This window comes from Megachile rotundata, chromosome 16, assembly GCF_050947335.1.
Source record: "Megachile rotundata isolate GNS110a chromosome 16, iyMegRotu1, whole genome shotgun sequence".
Taxonomy (NCBI): domain Eukaryota; kingdom Metazoa; phylum Arthropoda; class Insecta; order Hymenoptera; family Megachilidae; genus Megachile; species Megachile rotundata.
In genome coordinates, this window is record NC_134998.1 from 13,721,744 (window position 1) to 13,744,580 (window position 22,837).

Below are 22,837 nucleotides of genomic sequence, written 5' to 3' on the forward strand. Positions count from 1 at the left end.
CAATAAATTTTTATAACTGGTAAAGGAACATGGAGAACTGCGAATGAATTATGTGCACACGGTTGCACGAATATAGAAATTCTACAGATGCATACCTATCATTCGTCCACTTTACTTATATCTTTGATGCCTTTTAGCCAAAGTATATGTACAGTCTTTAAATCCATTTAATTTCCAATGTAAATGAAATAGTTCTTACCGCGAAAGGTATCGCATATTTTGAAAGAAAATGTAAGCGCAAAGCGGCTAAACTATCAGGCTTCCTTTTATAATATCTGAAATTTTTATTATCCGAGAAAGGTTCAATAAATATTACCTCGGATAATCGAGACTTCACTGTACTATGTCGTAGAAATAAAATAAAATTATATGTTAAGTGTAATCGAGTATTTTCAGATTGTAGAATTTTGATGATTTCCTGCGCATGCGTAAAGTAATATAAATCGTATCTCCAAATGATTCTATCGTATACTGTGTATTCTTTCAAAACTTTGTAAATCAATCTTTTAAGTTTGATATCTTATGCAACTAGGGAATACACTGCTTTTAATTTCATGAAAATTTGGATATTCTGCATCGGCGAAGCTACGCATCCGTCAGACATACAGCCCTGAATTCAAGTTCTATTACTTCTATGCACATGCGTAAGTATCCCCTCTAATTTAATCGAGACTCATAGATGCGCGCGCATTACACCGCGATAGCAGTTGAAATACGAAACAAGAGACAGTCGCACCTCGAAGTGGACCATGTAGATGTTCCGATACCGTCTAATCGCAAGGTGATTTCGTATACAAAGTGGAAACTCGTAAACCGTGTACGAAAAATAATAAATATTAGTCGAACACGCGCGTGCAATTAGCAATGAACTATCCTTGAATCGCATAGAAAGGTGGGTACGTCTTCTAGTCGTAATTTTTTTTCGGCTGCGATCGTAGACAAGAAACTTTCAAAGAATAAGCTAACACCCCGGCATCAATGAAACGTTCAAAGTCTCTAAACAGTTGTTTCTTTGCTGACAACGGGACCTCGTGATGACTATCAGAACTTATTTCACGTCGACTTGTTCCTTTTTGAAGATCGCGAACTAATCTATACAGATTCAGCGAAATCGTAAAACAGAATATCGAGGTAAGAAAACGTACTGAATCAATCTTATATATCACGTATAAGAAACTTGTGATTGATTTAAATGACGTTAACGAAACGAGATTGGGCATATTTACCAGTTCTTTTTAATTTGACAATTTGAATAAAATGAAAACGAGGTTAAAACATATCTCTGATCAGAACGACTAAGGTTTCAATTTGTTTAATGAAGAAAATCATTCTCGCATATTTTTATATTATGTTTTATTTACAGACTTCGTTTCAACCAAATCATTTTTAATGTAGTATTTTTAAACAAGTACTTATTTCTCTTTCTCTCCTTTTTTTCATTTTTTTATCGTTATCTAATTTTAATACGTATTAAAATTAGAATGTGTACGCATTCAAATAATAAATACAAATTAAAACTTAACATCGACAGCATGATTGGACCGTCCTCTGGCACAGGAGGCGTTCCAGAACACAAGGTGTTGGACAACCAATCCAGATCTGGGAAAAAGCGTATCTTCGAGGATCTGGACATCGAAAATTTTTGCGAGGAGGTGCAAAACAGTCGTAAACGATATCAGCATCAAGAAATAGATGCGCCTATGGAAATGGTCGCTTCTAATCAAGGAATAGGCGATACCGCGGCGTTATTCTCGCCAATGTCTAGTCAGGAAACAGTAGACGAGTGTCCGGTAGCACGACTCGAAGTCCTCTTGGTGGACGGTACGAATTACACTTGGACAACCGTTTCTGAATTAGAATCTCATCAGAACGTTCACGAAATCGCAACCTCCCCTTCCGCGTCTTCTGCTTCGTCGGAACATCGTCAGGAACAAGTGATTCAGGAGGTGCAGATAGAGGAGATGAGTTATCCAGTCAGTTCAGATTATTGGGAGCCAGTAATCACAGTACCTTCGTTAAATGCGCAACAGAATAAAACTGGAGGATTTTATCATAGTCAGCAACAGCAACAGCAACAACAGTTCGATGATCAAGAGACTGGAAACCTCTCCTGGTTACTGGACTTCAAATTGGATCCTTTTATCGAGGCAGCGGACGACAAGTCCACCGCAACACCCACCAGAGACAATTATGCTGGTGTGAAAGTCTACTCCTATTCTACTCCTATTAAAAAAAAAACTGTTGAGCGAAAAAGTTTGCCTTTGAAATGTTGTCACATTTCTCAGCGACTGTTTCCTTCTTTCTGTTCAGGGAACAAGGTGAAAATAAACGGTCGTCCTTATGGATCCGTATGTAGTAACGATGTTAAAAGAAGTTACACCGAAAACGGTTCATTGCATCAAGATTCGTACCAGAGTTACTCGAATTTCGATAACAGAAACTTCGCGAGTTCGCGGTGTAACGGACCAAAGAAACCTCCCTTCACGTATACCGAACTTATTGAACACGCTCTTCGAGAAAGGGGCGAACTTACTGTATCAGCGATTTATCAATGGATTTCGTAAGTGCTGTTTCATTGAATGTTTAATAATCAAACTTGCAGTTGCTTTTCAGTTGGATTTTGATCGTAAAACGTTGCGTTCAAACAACATTTTTTATATTTTTCTTTTACACTTTCTTTTTATAGTCGTCTCTAAGTTCGGTAATTTTTTAACTCTGTTCTTTAAGAAGAGATGAAAACCATTTGGTGGTAACATTTAGTAGGGGAAGAAGGAAATTGGTTGATAAGGAGTTCAGGGGCTTTGACTACCTATATATTGTAGTTTCTCGTGAGACCACGATCGAACAGGTGAAAGCTCAGAGCCAGTAAATTACGCGCATTTGTGTTGGGGGTTGCAACGATGAGAAAAGGCGGTACCGACTGGTACCGCGTAGAGAAAGCAGCGGTGCCAAGGGGTACCATCTAAGAACCTCGCCCTCTCTGTCGAACGCCACCACCCCGCATCAACGTGGGTCACGTTCTCGTAAATTCGTAGAGACTCCACATTTACCACATTTACCACATTTACGTTGAAAGTAACCGAGATATGTACAGTTTAATACAAAGTAATGTAAACAGAGCGATTTACAAGAACAAAATTTCAATTAAACTTATTTATTTTTTCTAATAGCATTTTTTTTATTTTAGATTATTTAATTTTATCGTGTTATATATTGATTTCAACAAATTGGAACATCATTAAAGCAAATAAAATCATATGATTTAATCGAAGTCTTTAATTTAGAAAGCGTATTACCTCGAGGGTAAATTTATTTTCAAGTAAAAGCGCCAATTGACGCGTTACCACGTGTTCGGTGCATTTCACAAACAATGAGTCTTTGGACTTTTCCTATCAAAGACAAAGAATTAATTACAAGGGTGTGTAACACGCCGTGACGTCGCCGCAGGCAGGTGAAGAAAATTATTTCATCGAGGGTGCATACTCGCTGATATTTTCACATATGTATTAAATTCATAATCACCAATTGAAATCCTTTTAATGTTTAATGCAGTTGTAAAAAATAATTAATATTGCAGCGAAGGCAAAATTTTGGTCATAAAAGAAAGTTTTCTCTGCAATCGTGAAGGTGCAGAGAAAAGTAACGAAGACTCGATACGCGCGTCAGACGAAATCTCTTAAAACTACGCGTTATCGCGTTTTACAGGCCCTTCAAGATTTTAAAGAAAGGTTTTATTTTGTTTTTGATCATCTTTTTGATAATCTACTAGTAATGCGTGTTTTAAAACGCGAATGAAGAACTAAGTAATAAATAATTTACTAATCGATATCAAATAAGACTATTACTACTACCACATCTATTACTTTTAGATTGTAATAGTATAGAATTTTTTAACACTTTTAGCGAACACTTTCCTTATTATAAAAGCAACGATGATCGTTGGAAAAATTCCGTGCGGCACAACCTATCGATAAATCCTCACTTCAGAAAAGGATCAAAGGCACCTCATGGAGCTGGACATTTGTGGGCAATTGCAAACAGATCAGGAGACTCTAGACCCAAACAAACCATCAACGCTATTAATTCTTCCATAAAACAAGCCGTTAAGCACTCTATAGAAGCTGAGAATAATCGAAAAAATATTAGGTGACCAGTTTTCCTTTTATACCTTCATATTTGTAAATATAATAAATTATATCAACGTGTACGCTCTACAGGACGGAGGGATTATGGAAATATTTAAAAGAAGAACTATAATCTAATGATTAAATTTAATAAGATCGTTGATTTGTTTTAGCCAAACTAATCCCATAGATGAAGTGGAAGCTGCAACTGCGAGCATTATACAACAGCCCTCTGAGGAAGAGACTGGAAACATAGTAAATTCTGTAACGTTAGAACACTGTGCAGAAGAAATTCTTAGTGGTATCAAAAAAGAAGTGGAAGTCCAGTATCTGGTACCAATGATGGTTTCCAATAATCAACATAATTCCACACAATCTGATCAACAGACACAGGAACTTCATTATCCCATAAAAGAAAGTGGTAACGTGATTATTCCTTTTTTCAGTTACGAAAAAGATCGAAGTCGACAAATGAAAGTCTTAGGATTTGAATGATGGAATCGATAAAATATGAAATTATTCTTTTTGTAGATTTTCTCAATCCAGTATCCAAAGAAGTAGTAGCAGAAGAATGTGGACTCATAAGCGAAGGCTATCTCGTTACAGACCTAAATCCTACAACCTTAGGTCTGAATATGGTTGATCCAGAAATTATCACACCCGAAAATCTGTTTGGGGAAGAATTAAGTTTTCAATTTTACGAATTGTCATCTCCGTCACAAATCCAATCTGCCTGACACACTGAAAAAAATAAGCTACGATTGATCGTCATTGACGAGTTGCACGTGCAAAACATTCGGGACCGCAATCATATTGAAAATATTAATGATAACGATGCGCACGATGTTACTAAGAGAAACAGATCTCAAGAGGTTTTTATTGATCAGAAGTCATTTTCAGTATCCCAATGCGTCATCGCAAATTGCGATGTTTCTTCGATGTCTAATAGCTGATTCTTTTCAATAACGTTATCATGACATTTATACATAGGTCAATGCAAACGATCGTAAATTTTGGTCTAATTCATAATTGTCCGAATTGTGCCTGAATACGTGTCTTATTAAATTATTTATTGCTATATATTAGTATTACTTCTTCTAGCTCTTGCAGAATAACAATGTAACGTTTTTTGTATTAGCAAAAGAAAATACAATATTTACTACGAAATGTAAATATTATTATTTAATTTACATTATTCTGCTTTATATGAATTCTATTTATTCTTGAAATACATATATCATAGATAGAAATCAATAGATTTTTGTAAAATGTTGATTTTAGCGACTATATAGAAATTATTTTCAAATACAACATTTCCATTAAAGTATTTGCCTCACACTTTTTCATTATCTTCTTTTGACTCTTCTACATTTTCTCCTGTTTCATCTTTCTGTTTTGATTGACCAAGCATTTTAATTGCCCATTGTTTTTTCTTTTCCATTATTAGTGCTTTTTTCATCTCTTTCTTCTTTTTCCTTTCTTCTTTATCCATCTTCTCTAACGTTTTTTCAATTTTACTCGCGCTTACATGGCCTTCGGCTAATAATTTACGTCTAATTTCTTCTATCCTACGTTCTTTTTTCTGTCGAGCTTCTAACATTTCTTGTTTCTTTTTATCAATTTTTTCTTGTATATCGGATATCATTTTCTCCATATTTGCCATCTTAAGTTCTATTTCCTGTTGTCTGCAAATATAAAAAATAAATGAACGTATACAAGTACTTGAAAATTATTTGACTTTCATAACTTGCATGGTAGATAACATACCTGGCCATTATAAATTCTTGATGCTTTCTCTTTTCTTCTTTAATCTTGCTTAATCTTTCTTGAATCGTTAATGGAAAAGCAACTTTTTCATACTCCTTTATTTTTTGTACTTCTTCAAGAGTAGGCCATGCTAGTCCTGCAGTTGTTCCTAAAGCCTCAATACCGTACCTACCTAATGTTCGTTTTTTGTATTTTATCGTATTATGATACCAGGTCAAAGAATTGTCATAAGGTTTTTGACCACATAATATATTTCTGTGTCCAGGGTTTAATCGTGATTTGTTTCTTTTTTCTTCTAGTCCAACACTCTCTTCTTCTTCCTCTACATAAATTGGTTTCTCCTCAGCAGTTTCAAAGATATTACTTACTGATTTTGAAGAAAAACATCTTTTGCCAACAATATTTTGAAGCCTTAATTTTAACGACAAATTAAAGAATAATTCTCTTAAAGACATTCTGTATTATGTTGTTTCACTTACTTTTGTTATTTACGATTCCTATAAAGTACAGTTATAATCAATAAATTTCAGTTAGAGAATAAGGTTAAACAATGCATTATTAAATACCATATTTTCTATTTGATATGTAAAATGTTTACTTGTTTCGTTTAAAATACTGAGTTACTTCCTTAACAAAATTAATGAAATTTGCAGGCAATATTCTCTATTATAAGCGAACAAAAATTGATTTACAGTTCTTCGAATAATAGAAGTAAATATAACATAATATTATAGATATAGATGGCACTATGTACATAAAGTCCATGGCGGCATGGTTAGGTTTTTTCGTTAACAAGTTAACGAGTTAAACCGTAGTATTATATTTTAATTTTGTATAAACGTGCTAATGAAATCATCAAATTGATTGCTTATGATATTGAAATTAATCTATTAAAAATAAGTAACAAATAAGACATGGGTCGGTTAGCTGAGGTACAACATTTATAAACATAAAATATTTTACAGTCGCATTGCCTGATTTATTGTTGAAGTAAGCACGGATAGATAAAAATTCTAAATGAAAGTTTTATTTTATGCGTAGGTATGTGGTGAACATTCCTCCGAAAGATGTAAAACTTTTATATTCAAGAATGAAGGTTATACTTTGGGGAATGCTTTGGTGACCATAATTTTACAAAAGTACGTTGCATCGATGTATCTTTGGTAAAATATATTAAAATTTTATTTTTACAGCCCTGATGTGGAGTTCTGCGCGTGCTTCGTAAATCATCCAGCAGAGGGAAATATTTATTTGAGAATTCAAGCAAAGAAGGGAAAAGCTGTAGATATATTAAAAAAAGGATTGCAAGATTTTGAAAAGATTTGCGACTACACTTTAGAATCATTTAATAACGCTTATGAGCATTTTAAAAATTCTAAAGATGCATCTGTTGACAGTACATGATATTGCCATCACATTTATGTATAAAATACTATCAATATTATAAAATATTGGTTAAATTTTCACTGTAAATAAGGAAAGACAAATATTTCAGGAAGGGTAAGGATACAAACAAAGAAAATAAAGTGGTAATTGTATAAACTTTGCATGGAGGTTTATTTTTTAAACAACCTCGGTGGACCTTTGTCCTCCCATGGCTTTGTGATTCTTAGATAAATAATCTGCAAATTCTTGATACGGTGCTTTTCTCAGTGCTTGATCATGCCAGAGGTCTGGTGTTAAATACGCATAAGTTTTGGCAATAGCAGCATAGGTAGCTTTGGCAAAGTTACCAAGAGTACACGTTGATCCTCTTGCTGATGTGTAGCAATCCTCGATACCAGCCATTTGCAATAATTTTTTAGGGACAGGTGCAGATACAATACCTGTACCTCTTGGAGCTGGAATTAAACGCACTTGGACAGATCCACATTTACCTGTAACTTTGCATGGGACAGTATGAGGGTCACCAATTTTGTTTCCCCAATAACCACGGCGTACAGGTACAACCGAAAGTTTAGCTAAAATAATAGCACCACGAATGGCAGTAGCTACTTCTTTGGAACACTTTACCCCTAAACCAATATGACCCTTGTAATCACCGATGGCTACAAAAGCCTAAAATTAATAGAAGTTATTAACATAGACTGCATCAATGAAAACTGTATTAGTTGAAATATCATCGTGTAAGTATACTTTAAAACGTGTACGTTGACCAGCTCGAGTTTGTTTCTGCACAGGCATAATCTTCAAAACTTCATCTTTTAGTTCAGGTCCAAGAAATTTATCGATTATTTCATATTCTTTGATGGGCAATGAAAAAAGATAAATATGTTCCAATGATTCAATTTTTCCATCTCTAACAAGACGGCCAAGTTTGGTCACTGGAATCCATTCCTTGCTGTCTTCTTTACCGCGTCCACGACCACGGCCTCTTCCCCTGCCTCCACGTCCTCTACCTCTTGGACCACCACGATCACCACCGCGAGAGCCAAATCCTCCACGAAAACCTCCACGCGCGGCTGGAGCGTTGTCCGCCATTCTAAATAAGTATGTTTAAAAAAATATACGGCTAATCAACAATTAGTATTTCCCACTTTGAAAATATTTGTAAAAGGATTTCGTATTTATTAGAGAACAATAACAATAACTTAACCTTCGTCCAGATAGCTTAGTTATAGCGTTTTAAATAAAATAACCATTGAATAAGCAACTTATTTTGTTGAATTCATGGGGAACATTGTTTGTTATAATCAAAGGAATATTGTTAACATATGTCAGATACATTTCGAGTAAAAGTGGAAAATAATACATGACATACCTTTATTCTTTTCACGATTATGAAAGGAAAATCGTAAAACTTACCCAAAGTCGATAGGTTGAAGGTAACTCGACTAATCGAGATAACATAAACACCATATCCGTCATTTGAATGTTCGTACTAACCGCGAACGAAATTTAATTCTGTTTTATAAATATTGCCATTCAAAGTAGGCAATGAAACGTTTCGTCACATTTTAATATAACACGATGCTTAATTAGACAAAATGGTTAAGTAAAGAAACAAGTATATTTATCATTTGAATCCGATTTTTTGTACCTTTTGAATTTTACTTTATAATGAGAAATAAGCAGTAAATATCGGAATAGAAAATTGCATAATATTTTGAGGTCACTGTTAAGTATTTTAGTTGTCGAATATAAGCTTTCGTTAATGAATTATTCGTCAGATTTAACGATACTTTTTTACTGAAGATGGAGAAATAGATAGAATTACAGTAATTGAATGAGTAGGATGTCAGCCGCGGATGGTGAAATCTCATGACGGATTTGAATCACACGTCATCAGAAGAAGCTGTTTTACTTGCGAGAGGTTACAAATTTATTAAAAAATTAGGCGAAGGTTCTTATGCTAAAGTCCGTATTTCGAGCAATTTCTCATCTTTCTTTTTCTTCGAAGACATAAATTCCAAATAAATTTATTTATAACTTCCAGGTATATCTCGCAGAATACAGACCGGAAACCGATCCAGAAAGGAACAACACTTTGGCGTGTAAGGTGATAGACACCGTGAATGCCCCAAAGGACTTTGTTCGAAAATTTTTGCCTCGCGAACTTGATATTCTAGTGAAGTTGAATCATCCTCACGTAGTACACGTGCACAGTATATTTCAGAGGAGATCGAAATATTTCATATTTATGCGTTATGCTGAAAATGGCGACCTTCTTGATTTTGTCTTAAAGAACGGTGCAGTCTCCGAAGGTCAAGCACGTGTATGGATTCGACAACTTGCGCTGGGTATTTGACTTTCAACCAATTTACGAGTTACATTAAAGTTACATTTTTACTTATTCGAGAAGACTTTTTAGGTCTTCAATATTTGCACGAAATGGAAATTGCTCACCGAGACATGAAGTGCGAAAACGTCCTTCTTACGTCTAATTACAACGTGAAGCTTGCCGATTTCGGTTTTGCCCGTTACGTGATAGATAATCGGGGTAAACGCGTATTAAGTGATACGTATTGCGGTTCTTTATCTTATGCTGCCCCTGAAATCCTTCGCGCCTCGCCATACAATCCCAAGATCGCCGACATTTGGTCGCTAGGCGTCATTCTGTACATTTTGCTAAATAAAGCGATGCCATTCGACGACACCGACATTAAAAGTCTCTACGAACAACAGACAAATCGTAAATGGAAGTTTCGCAGTAAGGTCATCAATTCTTTGAGCGACCATGTGAAGAAGCTGGTTACGCATCTTCTTGAACCGAATCCCCATAAACGTTGGAAACTGAATCAAATTATCAATAGCGATTGGATTGCTATGGACCCCCGACTTTTGGTACTCACACCGGCTGAACAAATTGCTCTTAATAACGCCATAGAAGAAAGAAAGAAACTCGAAGGGAAATTCACGCAAAAGGATCCTGTAAGAAATTTCAATTATTGTAACGTAAGAAAAATTACACTTACCAATAGTTATGTTATTGAAACATTTATTTTCCAGAAATTGTTTAAAGTGGAAGAGAAAAAGAAAGTGGACGTAGATCCGAGTAATGCGAAACCGGAAGTTACGGTCATTAAGAAGGTTGCGAAAGTTCGTATTTCGATTATCCTGATTTTTTGAACAAATGTAGAAAGCAATTCTGGTATTTCAGGAAGCAATGTCCTCCATTACAACTGGATCTATATTTAGGAAATAAATGATCGTGTTTCATATAACCTGTTTTGACGAGTACAAAGTGTACGATATATGTACATATATCTTATTTTACGCGTTTTAAATAATTTTATATATATATATTTTTTTGCAATTTTACATTACATTCCTTAGGTATTAATAATGCTTATCGTGTAACAGAACGAAATTAATCATGTACATATTCAATTTTCTACGTATCGAGCTTTCGTTAAAGTCGTCTCATTAATCGACGTATATTTGATAAAATAATTAAAGCCATCAACGATGGTTTCCACTTGTCCTTTCAAAGGAATTTCGATAATATTTCGAGGACTTGCAAGTCTATTGAGATCCCAAATACCGTTCGACAAGAATAATAACAACTGATTATTCGGAGTTCGGCTTAACGCGAATACATCCGTGGCAGGCAAAACATATTTTTGCAAATCTTTCCACGGCTGATAATGTAATACCAAAGTCTGCGAAATCAATCGTATAACAATCCACAAAGAATTCAACATTGATTCTACGAGCGCTTCTATTATTTTTGGAACGTGTAAGCCTGTAAATTCGATTAAATATATTAAGAGATTTACTATGTTTAATAATTGTCTTGTCTGTAAATTTATATAAAAATAATATTTCTGTTCGAAGGTGATTACCCTTTTATATACGAACCTTTTACGTAAACAAGACTTTTGTTTACAGCGTCGAATAGAAATATGGAAACAAGATCAAATTCTACCCAGACAACGAATTCATCTTCGTTCAATAACACTGACTTTATAAAGATAACGTTACTAGTATTTGATCTAACGATGATATCTTCTATATACTCGTTTACGCAATACTTAGTGAAATTTTTCATTTTACATTGTTCGTTTTCAATGAACATGCTTTTACGGGAAATATTGTTAATATTTTTTACAATTCCCAATTTATTTATGTAAACTGCACGATCTAAAATATTACAAATTGTCAAGATAATTCGTTAATAAATGTGGCAGTATGGATAAGTTTGAAAACAACATACTTTTCAACACCAAATTAATTGTTTCCGCTGCTGTTAAGTATTTGTCCATTTTCTCGGTAATAAATGGCATATTTGCATAATTTTGTTCAAAATTCTTCATGTTTGCTCCTGCATAAGTATCGTTAACAATGAGATTTCCCATTATAAATAAATTTTCTTGCAACTCAATTTCCGTTTCTACATTTTGCGATGAACTTTGTTTCTTTAATTGATTGTCTATTAAGGTGTTTAGATTTATATCATTCACCAGACCATCGATAAAAATTGTCGACGCATAAATAGATCCATGAATTTTCTTCTGACCATACACTGTTTGATTGGCGGATTTTAGTAATGCTTCGTCGATAGTATGTCCTAGTACAGTACCAGATAAGCTACAAACAAAAAATTAGTCTAAGTCCTAGGCTGATTAAAAATTAATTTAGATGCTGATTGATTAAGATTTGTTTCGTCGATTACGTTATATTATTGAACATGGCAGTTAGAAAACTTTTTTGCCCCTTGATAGTAATATGCTTCTCTTTCTGCGTCAAAGTATTGTCAATCCATTTAGCAAAATTTAAACCATTCAAATTTTTTGTAGTCAAAATCATCACCGTCTTTTTACCAGTTACGATATTGTTCTTAGAATCGTGTCTCATAACATCCGTTTTAAGATTCATGTTATTAATTTTGTTCCTTACATCCATTTGACCTAAATTAATAAAAAATTAAACGCTACCGAACTGCGGAAAATATAAGGTATTTTTCTCGAAGAATTTTTCTCTTTTCTTCAAGTATACAAATACTGTTACCTAGTATTTTTAATTTATTAAATGTCCATTTTGCTTTCACGTCTTGTACTCTATCTTTCATTACAGGATCATCGAATATATCATTGAAATCTGACACCGAGGATATTATCCTCGAAGTATTCGATCCTACGATGGTATTAGTCTCGACATTATTTAAAAAAGCATCAACCGATATTTTTTGTATTCCTCTTTTGCTTAGAACATGTTCCGAAATGTTCTTCCACATTTCGATGCATAATGTATTCGCAGGTTTCTAAAACAAATTGTAATAATTTTGTAATTAGGGACAGAAAAGATTCTCTAGTTGAATTTACTTACTTTTAAAGTAATATTTCCTGTTATTAAAGCATTCGTAAGATGCAAATTTTTTCCATAAAAGGTTGTAGGATTTGATATTATCCATGTTTGCGTAAACAATTCGTTTAATTTATTTTTATTTATACTGTGTATCATTGGCTCAACTGAAAATATTGCAGATCCTTTAACAATTATGTTCACGGAGGTATTGCTTTGCACGAGTCTAGAGTAATATGGTAAATTTATCGTATTAACTTCTGTAATTCCAGAAATTCTATTTTTATAGCACCTAAGATGACTTCCTGTTTGCACCATCGGTAACAAGGGATAAGGAGTATATATACGATTTGCCGTAAAACCATTATCTAAATGTAAATTAAAACAAGACATGGTTACAAATTTTGATTCATAAAAAATTATTTCTTTTTTGCATAAAAAATTTATAATGGTAACTCACTGAATTTTATGTTCATTAAAGATATTATATCTCCAACCTTTATAGCATTCGCTAAGAAATCAGTCAAATTAATCTTATTGATGCTGTCTGTATAAGTATTTTGTTTCGATACCACGTTTCTTATTACTTTAGACAATTCTGCGTAAAATTGCATGGGTGATTGCAAAACCTTAATCTTCAATTCCGTCGCTTCAACCGGAGTTTTAAGAATGTTAGGCTCAATCCACGAATTTGCTAATTTTTCTAATGCTATACATTTAAAAGAAGGAAACGTAAATTATTCATATCGCTGATATAAAACGATAAATATTAATGATAAGTATTTTTACTTATTAAATTTATGTTATTCACGTTTGTTGTAATTATATTTTTTGCTTTAACATTATGGTAATAAGGTTGCGCGGAAGAATCGAAGGGTTTAAAAGCGAGCGATGAATTATTAGTAGCACATTTTACACACATATTTCCAAAAACGTGCAAACTTGTTAAACTTTTCACCGTAATATTATTTAGTGTTAGCACCGGAACTTTGATTTCAGGCACAATTACAGTAGCACCACACAAGGCTGTTTCGATCCTGTCAATTAAAAAATTATCTTTCGAATATGTTTGCATTGCATTGTTTAATTACAGGGTATACTAAATAATAAGCTTACCATGGAAATCTGATGCTTTCGTAAGAAGACTCTGTTATCTCTACATTCTGTAGAAAGTATTTCTTTCCTGTTATAATATTTTCAGAATTCGCCGTAATCCAATTTTGAAAGCCATGCACGGCAACATTATGCCACTTCTAATTCAAAATTTATTTCAATTGCTAGTCATAAAACGTATACATTTAAAAAACGAATAATCACAAAATAGTTCTTACCACTTTTTCACTTGAAAATACTAAGGATATTGGTACATTATCACGTAAAGATATTGCATTTGATAAAATTTCCTTAACTGATCCCACCTTACTAACAATTAAACCTGCAGATTGTAAATTTTCAATTTTAACATTTTCCAATTTGAGATCATAGTCCAAAGTTATTGATTCAGGGATGTATCTGATGGGTGATAACTTCTTCATCCAATTGCTTTTTGCCGACCCTTGTAAATCAATCTTATTTTTCACTGTTATATTAGACGCTTTGACTAAGCCAGTGATTACTGTAGGTAAGCCATTTAATGGTAATAAAACTCCTCCTTCTGTTACAGTTAACTCTGTAACATTTATTTTTCCTACTCGAATTTCTTGCTTTGGAAGATTTAAAGCAATATTCAACGGCATAAGAGTATTTGTGACATTGATACTAACGAAAGTGTGTCGTCCTGAAATATTTTTTTTATATTTAATGAGTAATTGGTTTGCAACCAAAATTTGAAACAACTTACCGAAGACTTTTTGACTACCGCTTACTTTTAGGGTATTTTTCTGTAAATTTTCTAATAATACCCCGTTGATTGACTTGTCAACGTCAATATTATCTATTGGTAAATTAAAAATTGGACACTTCCAATTTTTGATTTCTTTAACAGCTAATGTTTTGAAGCTTGTCGCTTTATTTCTATCTTGCAATGCTTGTAGCTTTGATAACAGATCAATGTTTCCATTAATATTTACTTTGTTGATCTTACACTTCGTTTTACATTTCATTTGAAACTTATTTGCACGCAATGAAGAAACAGTTAAATTACCAGACTTCCATTTATTATTTATAACTATATTTTGCTCTAGGAGCTTATTTTTCATTTTATTATACTGTTCTGATGCAATCTGTAATGCTTGAGAATTATGCTGATTTATCTAGAAAACATAAAAATATATATAAATTTTATATCGCTTTAATTTATATCATTCTATAGAAAATATAAAATTTTACGTTATGAACAAAAAGTTGATCAATATGGCCTTTTAAAATTCGAACAGGTTTATCGAGATTGAAAATTTCGTTCAATTTTCTTTGAGCTGTATCCTTAGCTTTAATGTTCCATGCTCTGATTTCTTCTTGTATATCTTTATAAGTTTTCTTTTTGGTCCATATTGGTTGTTTCAATGCCCATGTATCGTTGTTATATTTTACGAGCAACAACTGTTTCCCATATAAATTAGCTTTATGAAATCGATGAATTCCATTCAATTTCACAGCTAATTTTATAAATCTCCAGCCATTGTACTGATAAGTCGATACAGTGTCCTTGTGTAAAGCAAAGAATAAAATTGCTTTGTTTGAAATAATTTGTGCTGTAAACGTGCCAGAACTAATCTGTTGAAATGGTACAAATCGACCATGAGTACTTTTATATATTATAACGGACGACCACGTGGATAAGCTTAGAAAATTTTCTGTAAAATGGCCTTCCTTTACTTGAAAAAATGAGATATCTTGACTCGATGATAATTGTTGCATAGCCAGAAATTTATTAGATTTTAAAAAGTATTTAAAAACTGTGGTGGTGGAGCCAGTAGCTGCTAAATACATAAATCCTTTACTTTGAAAGGGAACTAATTTCTTCGTTCCAAGATTTATAATTTGTATTAAATCAAAGTAATCGCCGAACCAACTATAAATTGAAATATTCGAATCTGATGCTATGCCCAAATATAATTTATTCATTCCTTTCCAAATAGTTAAATGAGTCCTATCGTTCCATTCGAACTCTTGAATGGGCTGTAAATACTTATCGGTGACTTTAGCGAAGCGCAAAATATTAATAAAATTATATTGATTTTGAACTATCAAAAGTATTCCGTCATTGCAATCATTAACAACTAATTGTGTTCCATTTGTTACGGAATAAGCGGTAACATAATTAAGACCAGCTTTCTGAAATGTATATAGTTCATTATAGTTAATTATTTAAGAAAATTGTATTTAAAATGTTTCTAACTACTATGAAAATGATGATTCGTACATTTATTTTAAATAAAGATACTTTAGAAGCATCTAAAACCGCAGCAAACCAAGTTAATTCTAATCCATTTCGAAGAGAAAAGATGTTCACGTCTCGTGCGTTATGAAAATTTAATGGAATAAAATCTTGAAATTCCTTCAATGTATCGATGCCTATAAAATATAAAAATATGTTTTTACCAGTTTTACAAAATGCGCGTGTTTAATCTCATTCGAATTTAAATTTAGATAATAATCGATTTAAAGATTCGATTCGATTCGATTGTCGTCAGGTAATTCGAGATGTGTGCACATCAAAATGTGTACATTTTCAAACGAAACTTTTGATATCAGCTGATATTTTGTATAACCTTGACATTTGTGTTTTTTCTTGTTAATAAGTGATTTTAATAGTATATCCATATTATGCGTGAAACATATTTTAATTTATGTCATGTGTACGTACAAGGGAATAAGCGAAAATTTGACGGCACAAATTGGCGAACTGGAAACTTTACAGTCTATTTATCCAAGAGAAGTAATAATAACCGACCATGGAGTGTTGGCTGACATATATGATTTTTTAAAAAATCCTATGCAGAATGTGCCTAATAGATTAGAATATTCAATTGAAATTTCATTGAATGATGTAAGATTAAAAAATGTATTATAATTTTTATAAATAAAAATAGCTAAAAAAATTCTTTTGCAGGAAAAAATTGAATTATTAATCAGTTTGCCACAAAATTATCCAAAAGAAAAACCTGAAGTTTATGCAAAGAGTTCATCATTAAATCGAACCCAACAATTATTATTAAATCAATCATTGAACAATATTGTTGAAGGTCAAGAAACTGGCGAGCCTTGTATTTATATGTTAATATTATGGATACAAGACAATGGGGAAAATTATCTTGCAGCTTCTGCTAAGAGTCAAAAAAAAGAATTAAATGACATAAACAAAAGTAAAGAAGAAGAAAAATCTACAGTTTTTGCTAGATATTGGATTTATAGTCATCATATATATGGAAAAAGTAAAAGAAGAGATATAATCAATTTAGCAAAAGAAAATTCTATTACAGGCTTTTGCTTAGCAGGAAAGCCTGGTATCATTTGTATTGAAGGAACCTTTGAAAATTGTGATTACTGCTGGCAAAAGGTATTGATTAATAAAATAGTTATTCCTGTATTTAGTTAATTGGAAATACTTCTTCCTACATTCTCTATATTTCAGATCAAGTCTATGAATTGGCATAAAATATTAATACGATTGTTAGAAAAAGAAGAAAACCATAATGATATTGATGATTTACGTAAATTTAATGATTTTCAAGAAATATCTTTTCCTAGTTGTGAACGACATAATGACATGAGTCAGGTACTGAAATACTTAACAGAACATGAAGTACAGTATGTGTTTAAAGAACTCTTCGGAATTTAAAGTAAAACTACTTGATTTCTTGGTAAATGATTAATAATAATATTAATAAATACATACTAGAAACAAGTATTGTTAAAAAATATACAAGGACATACGCTTATCATTTTTAACAGATGATAATAAATACAATATACCTTTGTTAAAATTTTTCAATAATTCCCGTTTATGGCGAAAAAATGTGTTTGATGTATTTCTAACATATCCTACAACTGTTTCATTAATTTCATCCATCACATTTTTGTTTAGATTTTCAAATCCTAAAAAATAACGTTTTAAAATATTATATACAAATATTTATACTTTTTTCTAAGTTTTAGAAAGTCTTATACCATATTCCAATTTTAATTTATTAAAAAGATCAGATGTACGTTTAAATGCAACATTCAGTTCATAAGTTTTTTGCTTATATGCATGATGTTCTGTACTAAGTCTATTAATTAACAGAAGAAACAACCAGAATTTTAACATTTTATCTCTATGAGCACGCTTTGTTACTTGAAATTGTCACTTAGATTACCTGTTCACTACTAAGAATACTTCATAGATGGAAGTTCTTACACTTATGTTTATATTTTTTTTTATATTAGTACTTGATAATAGAAACTAAATTAACATCAGTGTGTACACACACACACACACACACACACATATATATATATATAACTCTATGTATATACAGATTGAAACGAAATTCATCTTCAATTTCTAATAAATATTTTATTAATATTAAAATAACAATAATATACAACAGAATAGCATGAAACATCCATGAGTGATATATGAGATTTTTTCTTTCATCTAACAGTAGCATAACGCAAGAATTCATTGGTGAGAAATTGTCCTGGAATATAAGAAGCTGGTGGTCCAAGAATATCCTGTGTTGGGCTGTGAACTTTAATTTGTCTCATGTGCGTATCCCTTCCATTTTGATGATTGCTTATTACAGCTATCTGTATCATAAATGTTCTAATAGGTCTGTCATTTATATCTTTTATTGGAATGATAACCCAACCACTTGGCTCATTCAAATCCATAACTTCTACTTCTTGAAGATCATTAAAATTTGTTCCCGCTCTTATACTTATTCTAAAAGTGATTGTATTATTATATCAAAATTAGTAAGTATTATCATTAATATAAAATAGTTCAAATATCTCACCTACTGGGGGTATAACTTTCATCTAATTTATAATCTGTATAAATACATATATCACGTATTGTTATTTTTCTTTTGAATTGTATATTTACTAAATGTGGAAGTTGCCCATCCGATTGCCAATAAGTTTCTGTGATATCATCACGCAACTGATCTACTCCAAAGCCAGGTTTACAACTAGATAAACTCCAAATTGCATGATTTCCAACTTCACGTACACGACCAACCAATTCTTCTTGAACAGGATCTATTTCTCCTACATAAATGAAACATTATAATGTAAGCTTCTTTACCTCAGATTCAAGTTACTTTCATTCAATGAAAATCACCTGCATTACCAGTTTTATTAGTCATAGTTCAACTTTTGACAATTCAGATAACATTAAATTTTCATAAGTATTTCAAAAGCATTAATCTTTCTCAAGACAATACAAAATTGAAATAGTACACCATTAAATAAATTCAACAATAAATAACATACAAATCTTGTTTATTTTTATGTTTTAATACTTCTGCAGAACTTATGATTATTTTTATGCTGCTACTAACTGCCACCTACAATAAACATACAACACATTCAAACTTTCACTGTCAGGATGTATCAATAATTATCGTTATTTTCTATTTGTTTCTATTTTATTTGAAATTTGTAACAAAATATTTGTATAATCAGTGAATAATTATTTATCGAAGTTAAAACAATATTTTATTTTTCATTAAATAAGTTGAGCACCACTGATTTAACGATAAGTCACAGTGGTACCCAATTTTGTCCAATTTACAATTTATCAAATGGTTGAACAGGTGTAAACAATTGTGAATAAAATAAACAAAATGGATCAAATACAGAGTCCAAAGGTATCAAAATAAATATCTCTTTTATTTAATACAATTATTATTATAAACGTATAAACTGTAATTTCAAACATCTGTCAGTGTATTATTCCTTATTACGTTTAATATCATATCGGTTTGGATACAAATTTTTCCTCATAGAATATTCATATTTAATATCATATTTCATACATTAACTTTAAAAGTTCGTATCTTTCATAAAGTATATAAATTTATGATTTTTCCAATTCGTAAGATTTTGAAACATGAAACAGGTTATACTATCTGTTACTGTCACTTAAATATTTACTATTTTAGGTAGAAAATGTAAGAATATTAGACAAATACAGTAATAATCATTCAATTGGTACTCTTTATTTAACTGTAACGCATCTTGTATTTACTGAACAAAGTGGAAAGAAAAAAATTTGGGTAAGAATACAATATAACTTTAGTATAATATTATTATATGTTGTAATGTAAATTACATATCAATATTCTATATATTTTATATTTCAGGTGTTATATACACATATATCAAACATAGAGAAACAACCATTAACTACAACAGGTTCCCCATTGTGTATTAAGTTTAAACATTTTTTTATTGTAACATTTGTTATTCCAAAGGAAAGAGATTGTCATGATATATATCTTACATTATCAAAATTATCTTGTCCCGGTAAACAGAGTATAATAAAAACAGGATGTTATTTTTTAAGAATATAGATGATTAACATTATACATTAATTTTTTAGCGAATATAGAAGATCTTTATTGTTTTAATTATCGAGAAAGTAAAGATACTTTACCTCAGCATGCAGGATGGAATTTTTTTAATGTACAAAGTGAATTTCAAAGACAGGGAGTTCCAAATGAAGAATGGTCTTTGACATATTTAAATACAAATTATGAAGTATATAATATAATAATTTTATTAATTAATTTTATTATAAAATTTATAATTATTTTTTAAAAATTTGTGACAATCATATTTTCAGCTTTGCGACACTTATCCAAAGTATTTATATGTTCCTAGCACATGTGCTAATAGCACTTTAATAGGCAGTGCAAAATTTAGAAGCAGGGGAAGGTTACCAGTTTTAACATATTTACATTCTAACAAGGTACAAGTATTAAATGAGAAAGTAAATTTGAAAATATTTGTATTTATTAGTAAAATGTTTTACAGGCTGCTATTTGTCGTTGCAGTCAACCTTTATCAGGTTTTAGTGCACGATGCCCTGAAGATGAACAAATGATGTATAATATTTTACGTACAAATCCTAATTCTAAGTATATGTACGTTGTAGATACACGTCCGCGCGTAAGTTTATAAACAGTATCCAAGGTATTTTTGTAGACATAAATTGTTTATATGGATCAATTCGATCAAATTCTTTTTTATATACATTATGAAATTACAAAAAGTTAATCCTTAATTTTTTTTCATTTAGATTAATGCCTTTGCTAATAGGGCAGCAGGAAAAGGATATGAAAATGAAAATTTCTATGACAATATAAAATTTCACTTTTTCGGCATTGAAAATATACATGTAATGAGAACAAGTTTAAATAAGTTGATAGAATGTATGCATTTTATGATTTCATAATATTATGTTTAAAATTATAATTTTATATTGTTGTAAATGTATCAACAACTATTTAGTACAGAAAACAACATCGATGACTACATTCTTAAATGGTTTGGAAAGTAGTGGATGGCTAAAACATATTCGATCTATATTAGAAACTGCTTGGTTCATTGCTAGAGCAGTCTCAAATGGTGTCAGTGTTGTAGTGCATTGTAGTGATGGATGGGACCGCACTGCTCAAGTATGTTCATTAAGTGCATTATTGTTGGATCCATTTTACAGGACAATTCAAGGTTTCCAAGTAAGAAATAAATCATTTTTAGAAACATTTTAAGTAAATTTACGAAGTTTATGTCTCTTTATGAAATCATTAATATTTTAGGCATTAATAGAAAAAGATTGGTTATCCTTTGGACATAAATTTAGTGATCGTTGTGGTCACATCAATTGTGATAATAAAGAATTAGCACCAATATTTACTCAATTCATCGATGCATCATATCAATTGTTACAGCAGTATCCACACAAATTTCAGTTTAATGAATATTTTTTATTAACTCTTCACGATCATGTACAAAGCTGTCAGTATGGTACATTTATAGGAAATTCTGAGAAAGAAAGACATGTTCTTAGGTATCATTTTATAGTGATTTAAATGGTTGTACATAATTTTTGAAAAAATGTTACTCTCTTCATTTATAATTCTTTCAGAGTATCAGAGAGAACATATTCTCTATGGGGATACATAGCAAATAATATGCACGAATATATTAATCCAATTTACAAATCTAATCGTTTTAACAAAGAGTCCAATTTTGTGCTTCAACCTAAATTAGCACCACAAAGTATCACGTAATATATAATTTTTATATTTTCATTTTAATATAATAAAAAGAGCGAAAAATTAAGGAATAAAATAACTTTATAGTTTGTGGCGAGGAATGTACTTTAGATTCGAAAATGGTGTTCACCCTAGAGAAACATATGAAGATTTTCTTTTAGTAATGCATGATCATACCAGTTGCTTAGAAGATCATGTTAAGCTACTTCTAAAGGTAAAAATATATATTTATTTGTTTGTTAATCATTCATGTAATATTATTTGTAATTTTTGTAGAGAGTGAGTTCTTTAAATTCTATAATGAATTTAAATAATATTCAAAAGAAAGGTGTACAAGGAAAACTGAAATTTGAAAATAAATTTACTAAAGATCCATTATCTGATACAATAATAGAAAATACAGCAAATCACGACGAAAAAACAAAATCTAAATTAAAAATTACACAATTAGAGAATGAACTGAAAACAGTTGCTTTAGAGTGGAAATTATTACGGAATATAGAGGAATGCACATGCTCTACTACATTTGATGCATTTAATAGAAAGGTAAAGATTAAATGTATTACAGTTAAACTGTTCAAAGATATAAAAGAAAGAAAAATAATTTTTAGCATCACTGTTGGTCATGTGGAGAAGTAGTATGTACACGATGTATAGGTGCACATACTGTTTTAGCTGGACACTTTTCACAACGTGCAGTACCTACTTGTAAGTCATGTATACAAAATTCCAATATTCCTTCTACTAGTCCCTAAATTAATTTTTTTGACATTTATCTAAAATTGTGATCCGTATTTAAGACGTATATGACTGTATAATAATTAGATATATTATCAAAACACAATTCAGGAAGTACTAGTGAAACTTCAGAAATGAATAACCAAAGCATGTCGGTTTTAAATAAAAAGAATATATATACATATAGGAAAGTATTAAAAATAAAAATGCATTTTTATTTTAATGGTTCAAGACAAATTGTACTATAATAGATATTCT

General features: G+C 31.3%; 8 protein-coding genes across 24 annotated transcripts; 4 read left to right on the plus strand and 4 right to left on the minus strand.

The window, feature by feature from the left end:
* Window positions 1-115: 115 nt before the first annotated feature.
* LOC100876841 (uncharacterized) lies at window positions 116-5,657 on the plus strand. 7 transcript variants are annotated; one of them, XM_076541067.1, is made up of 6 exons: window positions 667-892; window positions 994-1,131; window positions 1,532-2,560; window positions 3,904-4,146; window positions 4,298-4,545; window positions 4,656-5,657. In XM_076541067.1, exons 3-6 carry the CDS (start codon window positions 1,533-1,535, stop codon window positions 4,859-4,861), a joined length of 1,725 nt encoding a protein of 574 aa, XP_076397182.1. In that variant the 5' UTR covers window positions 667-892; window positions 994-1,131; window position 1,532; the 3' UTR covers window positions 4,862-5,657. The 7 variants fall into 7 exon arrangements, with proteins under 7 accessions (XP_076397179.1, XP_076397182.1, XP_076397181.1 ...); XM_076541066.1 differs by having other exon boundaries at window positions 1,005-1,131; XM_076541064.1 differs by lacking the exons at window positions 667-892; window positions 994-1,131 and adding an exon at window positions 116-644.
* On the minus strand, window positions 5,280-6,628 carry CRIF (growth arrest and DNA damage-inducible proteins-interacting protein CRIF). 2 transcript variants are annotated; one of them, XM_076541079.1, is made up of 3 exons: window positions 6,490-6,628; window positions 5,892-6,388; window positions 5,280-5,809 (listed from the first exon to the last, which is right to left on the minus strand). In XM_076541079.1, the coding sequence occupies exons 2-3, from the start codon at window positions 6,344-6,346 to the stop codon at window positions 5,458-5,460; spliced, it is 807 nt and encodes a 268-aa protein (XP_076397194.1). In that variant the 5' UTR covers window positions 6,347-6,388; window positions 6,490-6,628; the 3' UTR covers window positions 5,280-5,457. The 2 variants fall into 2 exon arrangements, with proteins under 2 accessions (XP_076397194.1, XP_003705064.2); XM_003705016.3 differs by having other exon boundaries at window positions 6,458-6,596.
* Window positions 6,629-6,653: 25 nt separating this feature from the next.
* On the plus strand, window positions 6,654-7,438 carry l(2)37Cg (RNA polymerases I and III subunit AC2 l(2)37Cg). Its single transcript, XM_003705018.3, has 3 exons — window positions 6,654-6,823; window positions 6,933-7,030; window positions 7,085-7,438. The coding sequence occupies exons 1-3, from the start codon at window positions 6,806-6,808 to the stop codon at window positions 7,293-7,295; spliced, it is 327 nt and encodes a 108-aa protein (XP_003705066.1). The 5' UTR covers window positions 6,654-6,805; the 3' UTR covers window positions 7,296-7,438.
* On the minus strand, window positions 7,422-8,372 carry RpS2 (ribosomal protein S2). Its single transcript, XM_012289354.2, has 2 exons — window positions 8,028-8,372; window positions 7,422-7,949 (listed from the first exon to the last, which is right to left on the minus strand). The coding sequence occupies exons 1-2, from the start codon at window positions 8,370-8,372 to the stop codon at window positions 7,455-7,457; spliced, it is 840 nt and encodes a 279-aa protein (XP_012144744.1). The 3' UTR covers window positions 7,422-7,454.
* LOC100882045 (testis-specific serine/threonine-protein kinase 6) lies at window positions 8,246-11,122 on the plus strand. 6 transcript variants are annotated; one of them, XM_012289351.2, is made up of 6 exons: window positions 8,246-8,381; window positions 9,126-9,248; window positions 9,328-9,631; window positions 9,694-10,262; window positions 10,341-10,430; window positions 10,492-11,122. In XM_012289351.2, exons 2-6 carry the CDS (start codon window positions 9,153-9,155, stop codon window positions 10,534-10,536), a joined length of 1,104 nt encoding a protein of 367 aa, XP_012144741.1. In that variant the 5' UTR covers window positions 8,246-8,381; window positions 9,126-9,152; the 3' UTR covers window positions 10,537-11,122. The 6 variants fall into 6 exon arrangements, with proteins under 6 accessions (XP_012144741.1, XP_012144742.1, XP_003705110.2 ...); XM_012289352.2 differs by having other exon boundaries at window positions 10,341-10,421; XM_003705062.3 differs by having other exon boundaries at window positions 9,703-10,262.
* On the minus strand, window positions 10,612-18,035 carry LOC100882154 (uncharacterized). Its single transcript, XM_012289347.2, has 15 exons — window positions 17,745-18,035; window positions 17,550-17,672; window positions 15,997-16,148; window positions 14,964-15,908; window positions 14,476-14,887; window positions 13,967-14,412; window positions 13,752-13,888; window positions 13,425-13,672; window positions 13,096-13,344; window positions 12,660-13,003; window positions 12,342-12,594; window positions 12,007-12,241; window positions 11,548-11,921; window positions 11,193-11,474; window positions 10,612-11,076 (listed from the first exon to the last, which is right to left on the minus strand). Exons 1-15 carry the CDS (start codon window positions 17,881-17,883, stop codon window positions 10,718-10,720), a joined length of 4,698 nt encoding a protein of 1,565 aa, XP_012144737.2. The 5' UTR covers window positions 17,884-18,035; the 3' UTR covers window positions 10,612-10,717.
* Window positions 16,268-22,802, plus strand: Mtmr6 (Myotubularin related protein 6). 4 transcript variants are annotated; one of them, XM_012289345.2, is made up of 16 exons: window positions 16,268-16,623; window positions 16,687-17,133; window positions 17,209-17,352; window positions 19,724-19,837; window positions 19,925-20,087; window positions 20,164-20,321; window positions 20,407-20,532; window positions 20,598-20,732; window positions 20,863-20,995; window positions 21,075-21,301; window positions 21,383-21,633; window positions 21,712-21,852; window positions 21,929-22,055; window positions 22,118-22,387; window positions 22,453-22,549; window positions 22,691-22,802. In XM_012289345.2, coding segments are annotated over exons 1-16 (2,730 nt in total). In that variant the 5' UTR covers window positions 16,268-16,428; the 3' UTR covers window positions 22,693-22,802. The 4 variants fall into 4 exon arrangements, with proteins under 4 accessions (XP_012144735.1, XP_012144733.1, XP_076397177.1 ...); XM_012289343.2 differs by having other exon boundaries at window positions 16,269-16,623; window positions 22,453-22,705; XM_076541062.1 differs by lacking the exons at window positions 16,268-16,623; window positions 16,687-17,133; window positions 17,209-17,352 and adding an exon at window positions 18,716-18,850 and having other exon boundaries at window positions 22,453-22,705.
* APC10 (anaphase-promoting complex subunit 10) lies at window positions 18,113-19,123 on the minus strand. Of its 2 annotated transcripts, none has more exons than XM_003705020.3 (3): window positions 18,901-19,123; window positions 18,575-18,827; window positions 18,113-18,501 (listed from the first exon to the last, which is right to left on the minus strand). In XM_003705020.3, the coding sequence occupies exons 1-3, from the start codon at window positions 18,923-18,925 to the stop codon at window positions 18,210-18,212; spliced, it is 570 nt and encodes a 189-aa protein (XP_003705068.1). In that variant the 5' UTR covers window positions 18,926-19,123; the 3' UTR covers window positions 18,113-18,209. The 2 variants fall into 2 exon arrangements, with proteins under 2 accessions (XP_003705068.1, XP_012144732.1); XM_012289342.2 differs by having other exon boundaries at window positions 18,910-19,122.
* Window positions 22,803-22,837: the final 35 nt, after the last annotated feature.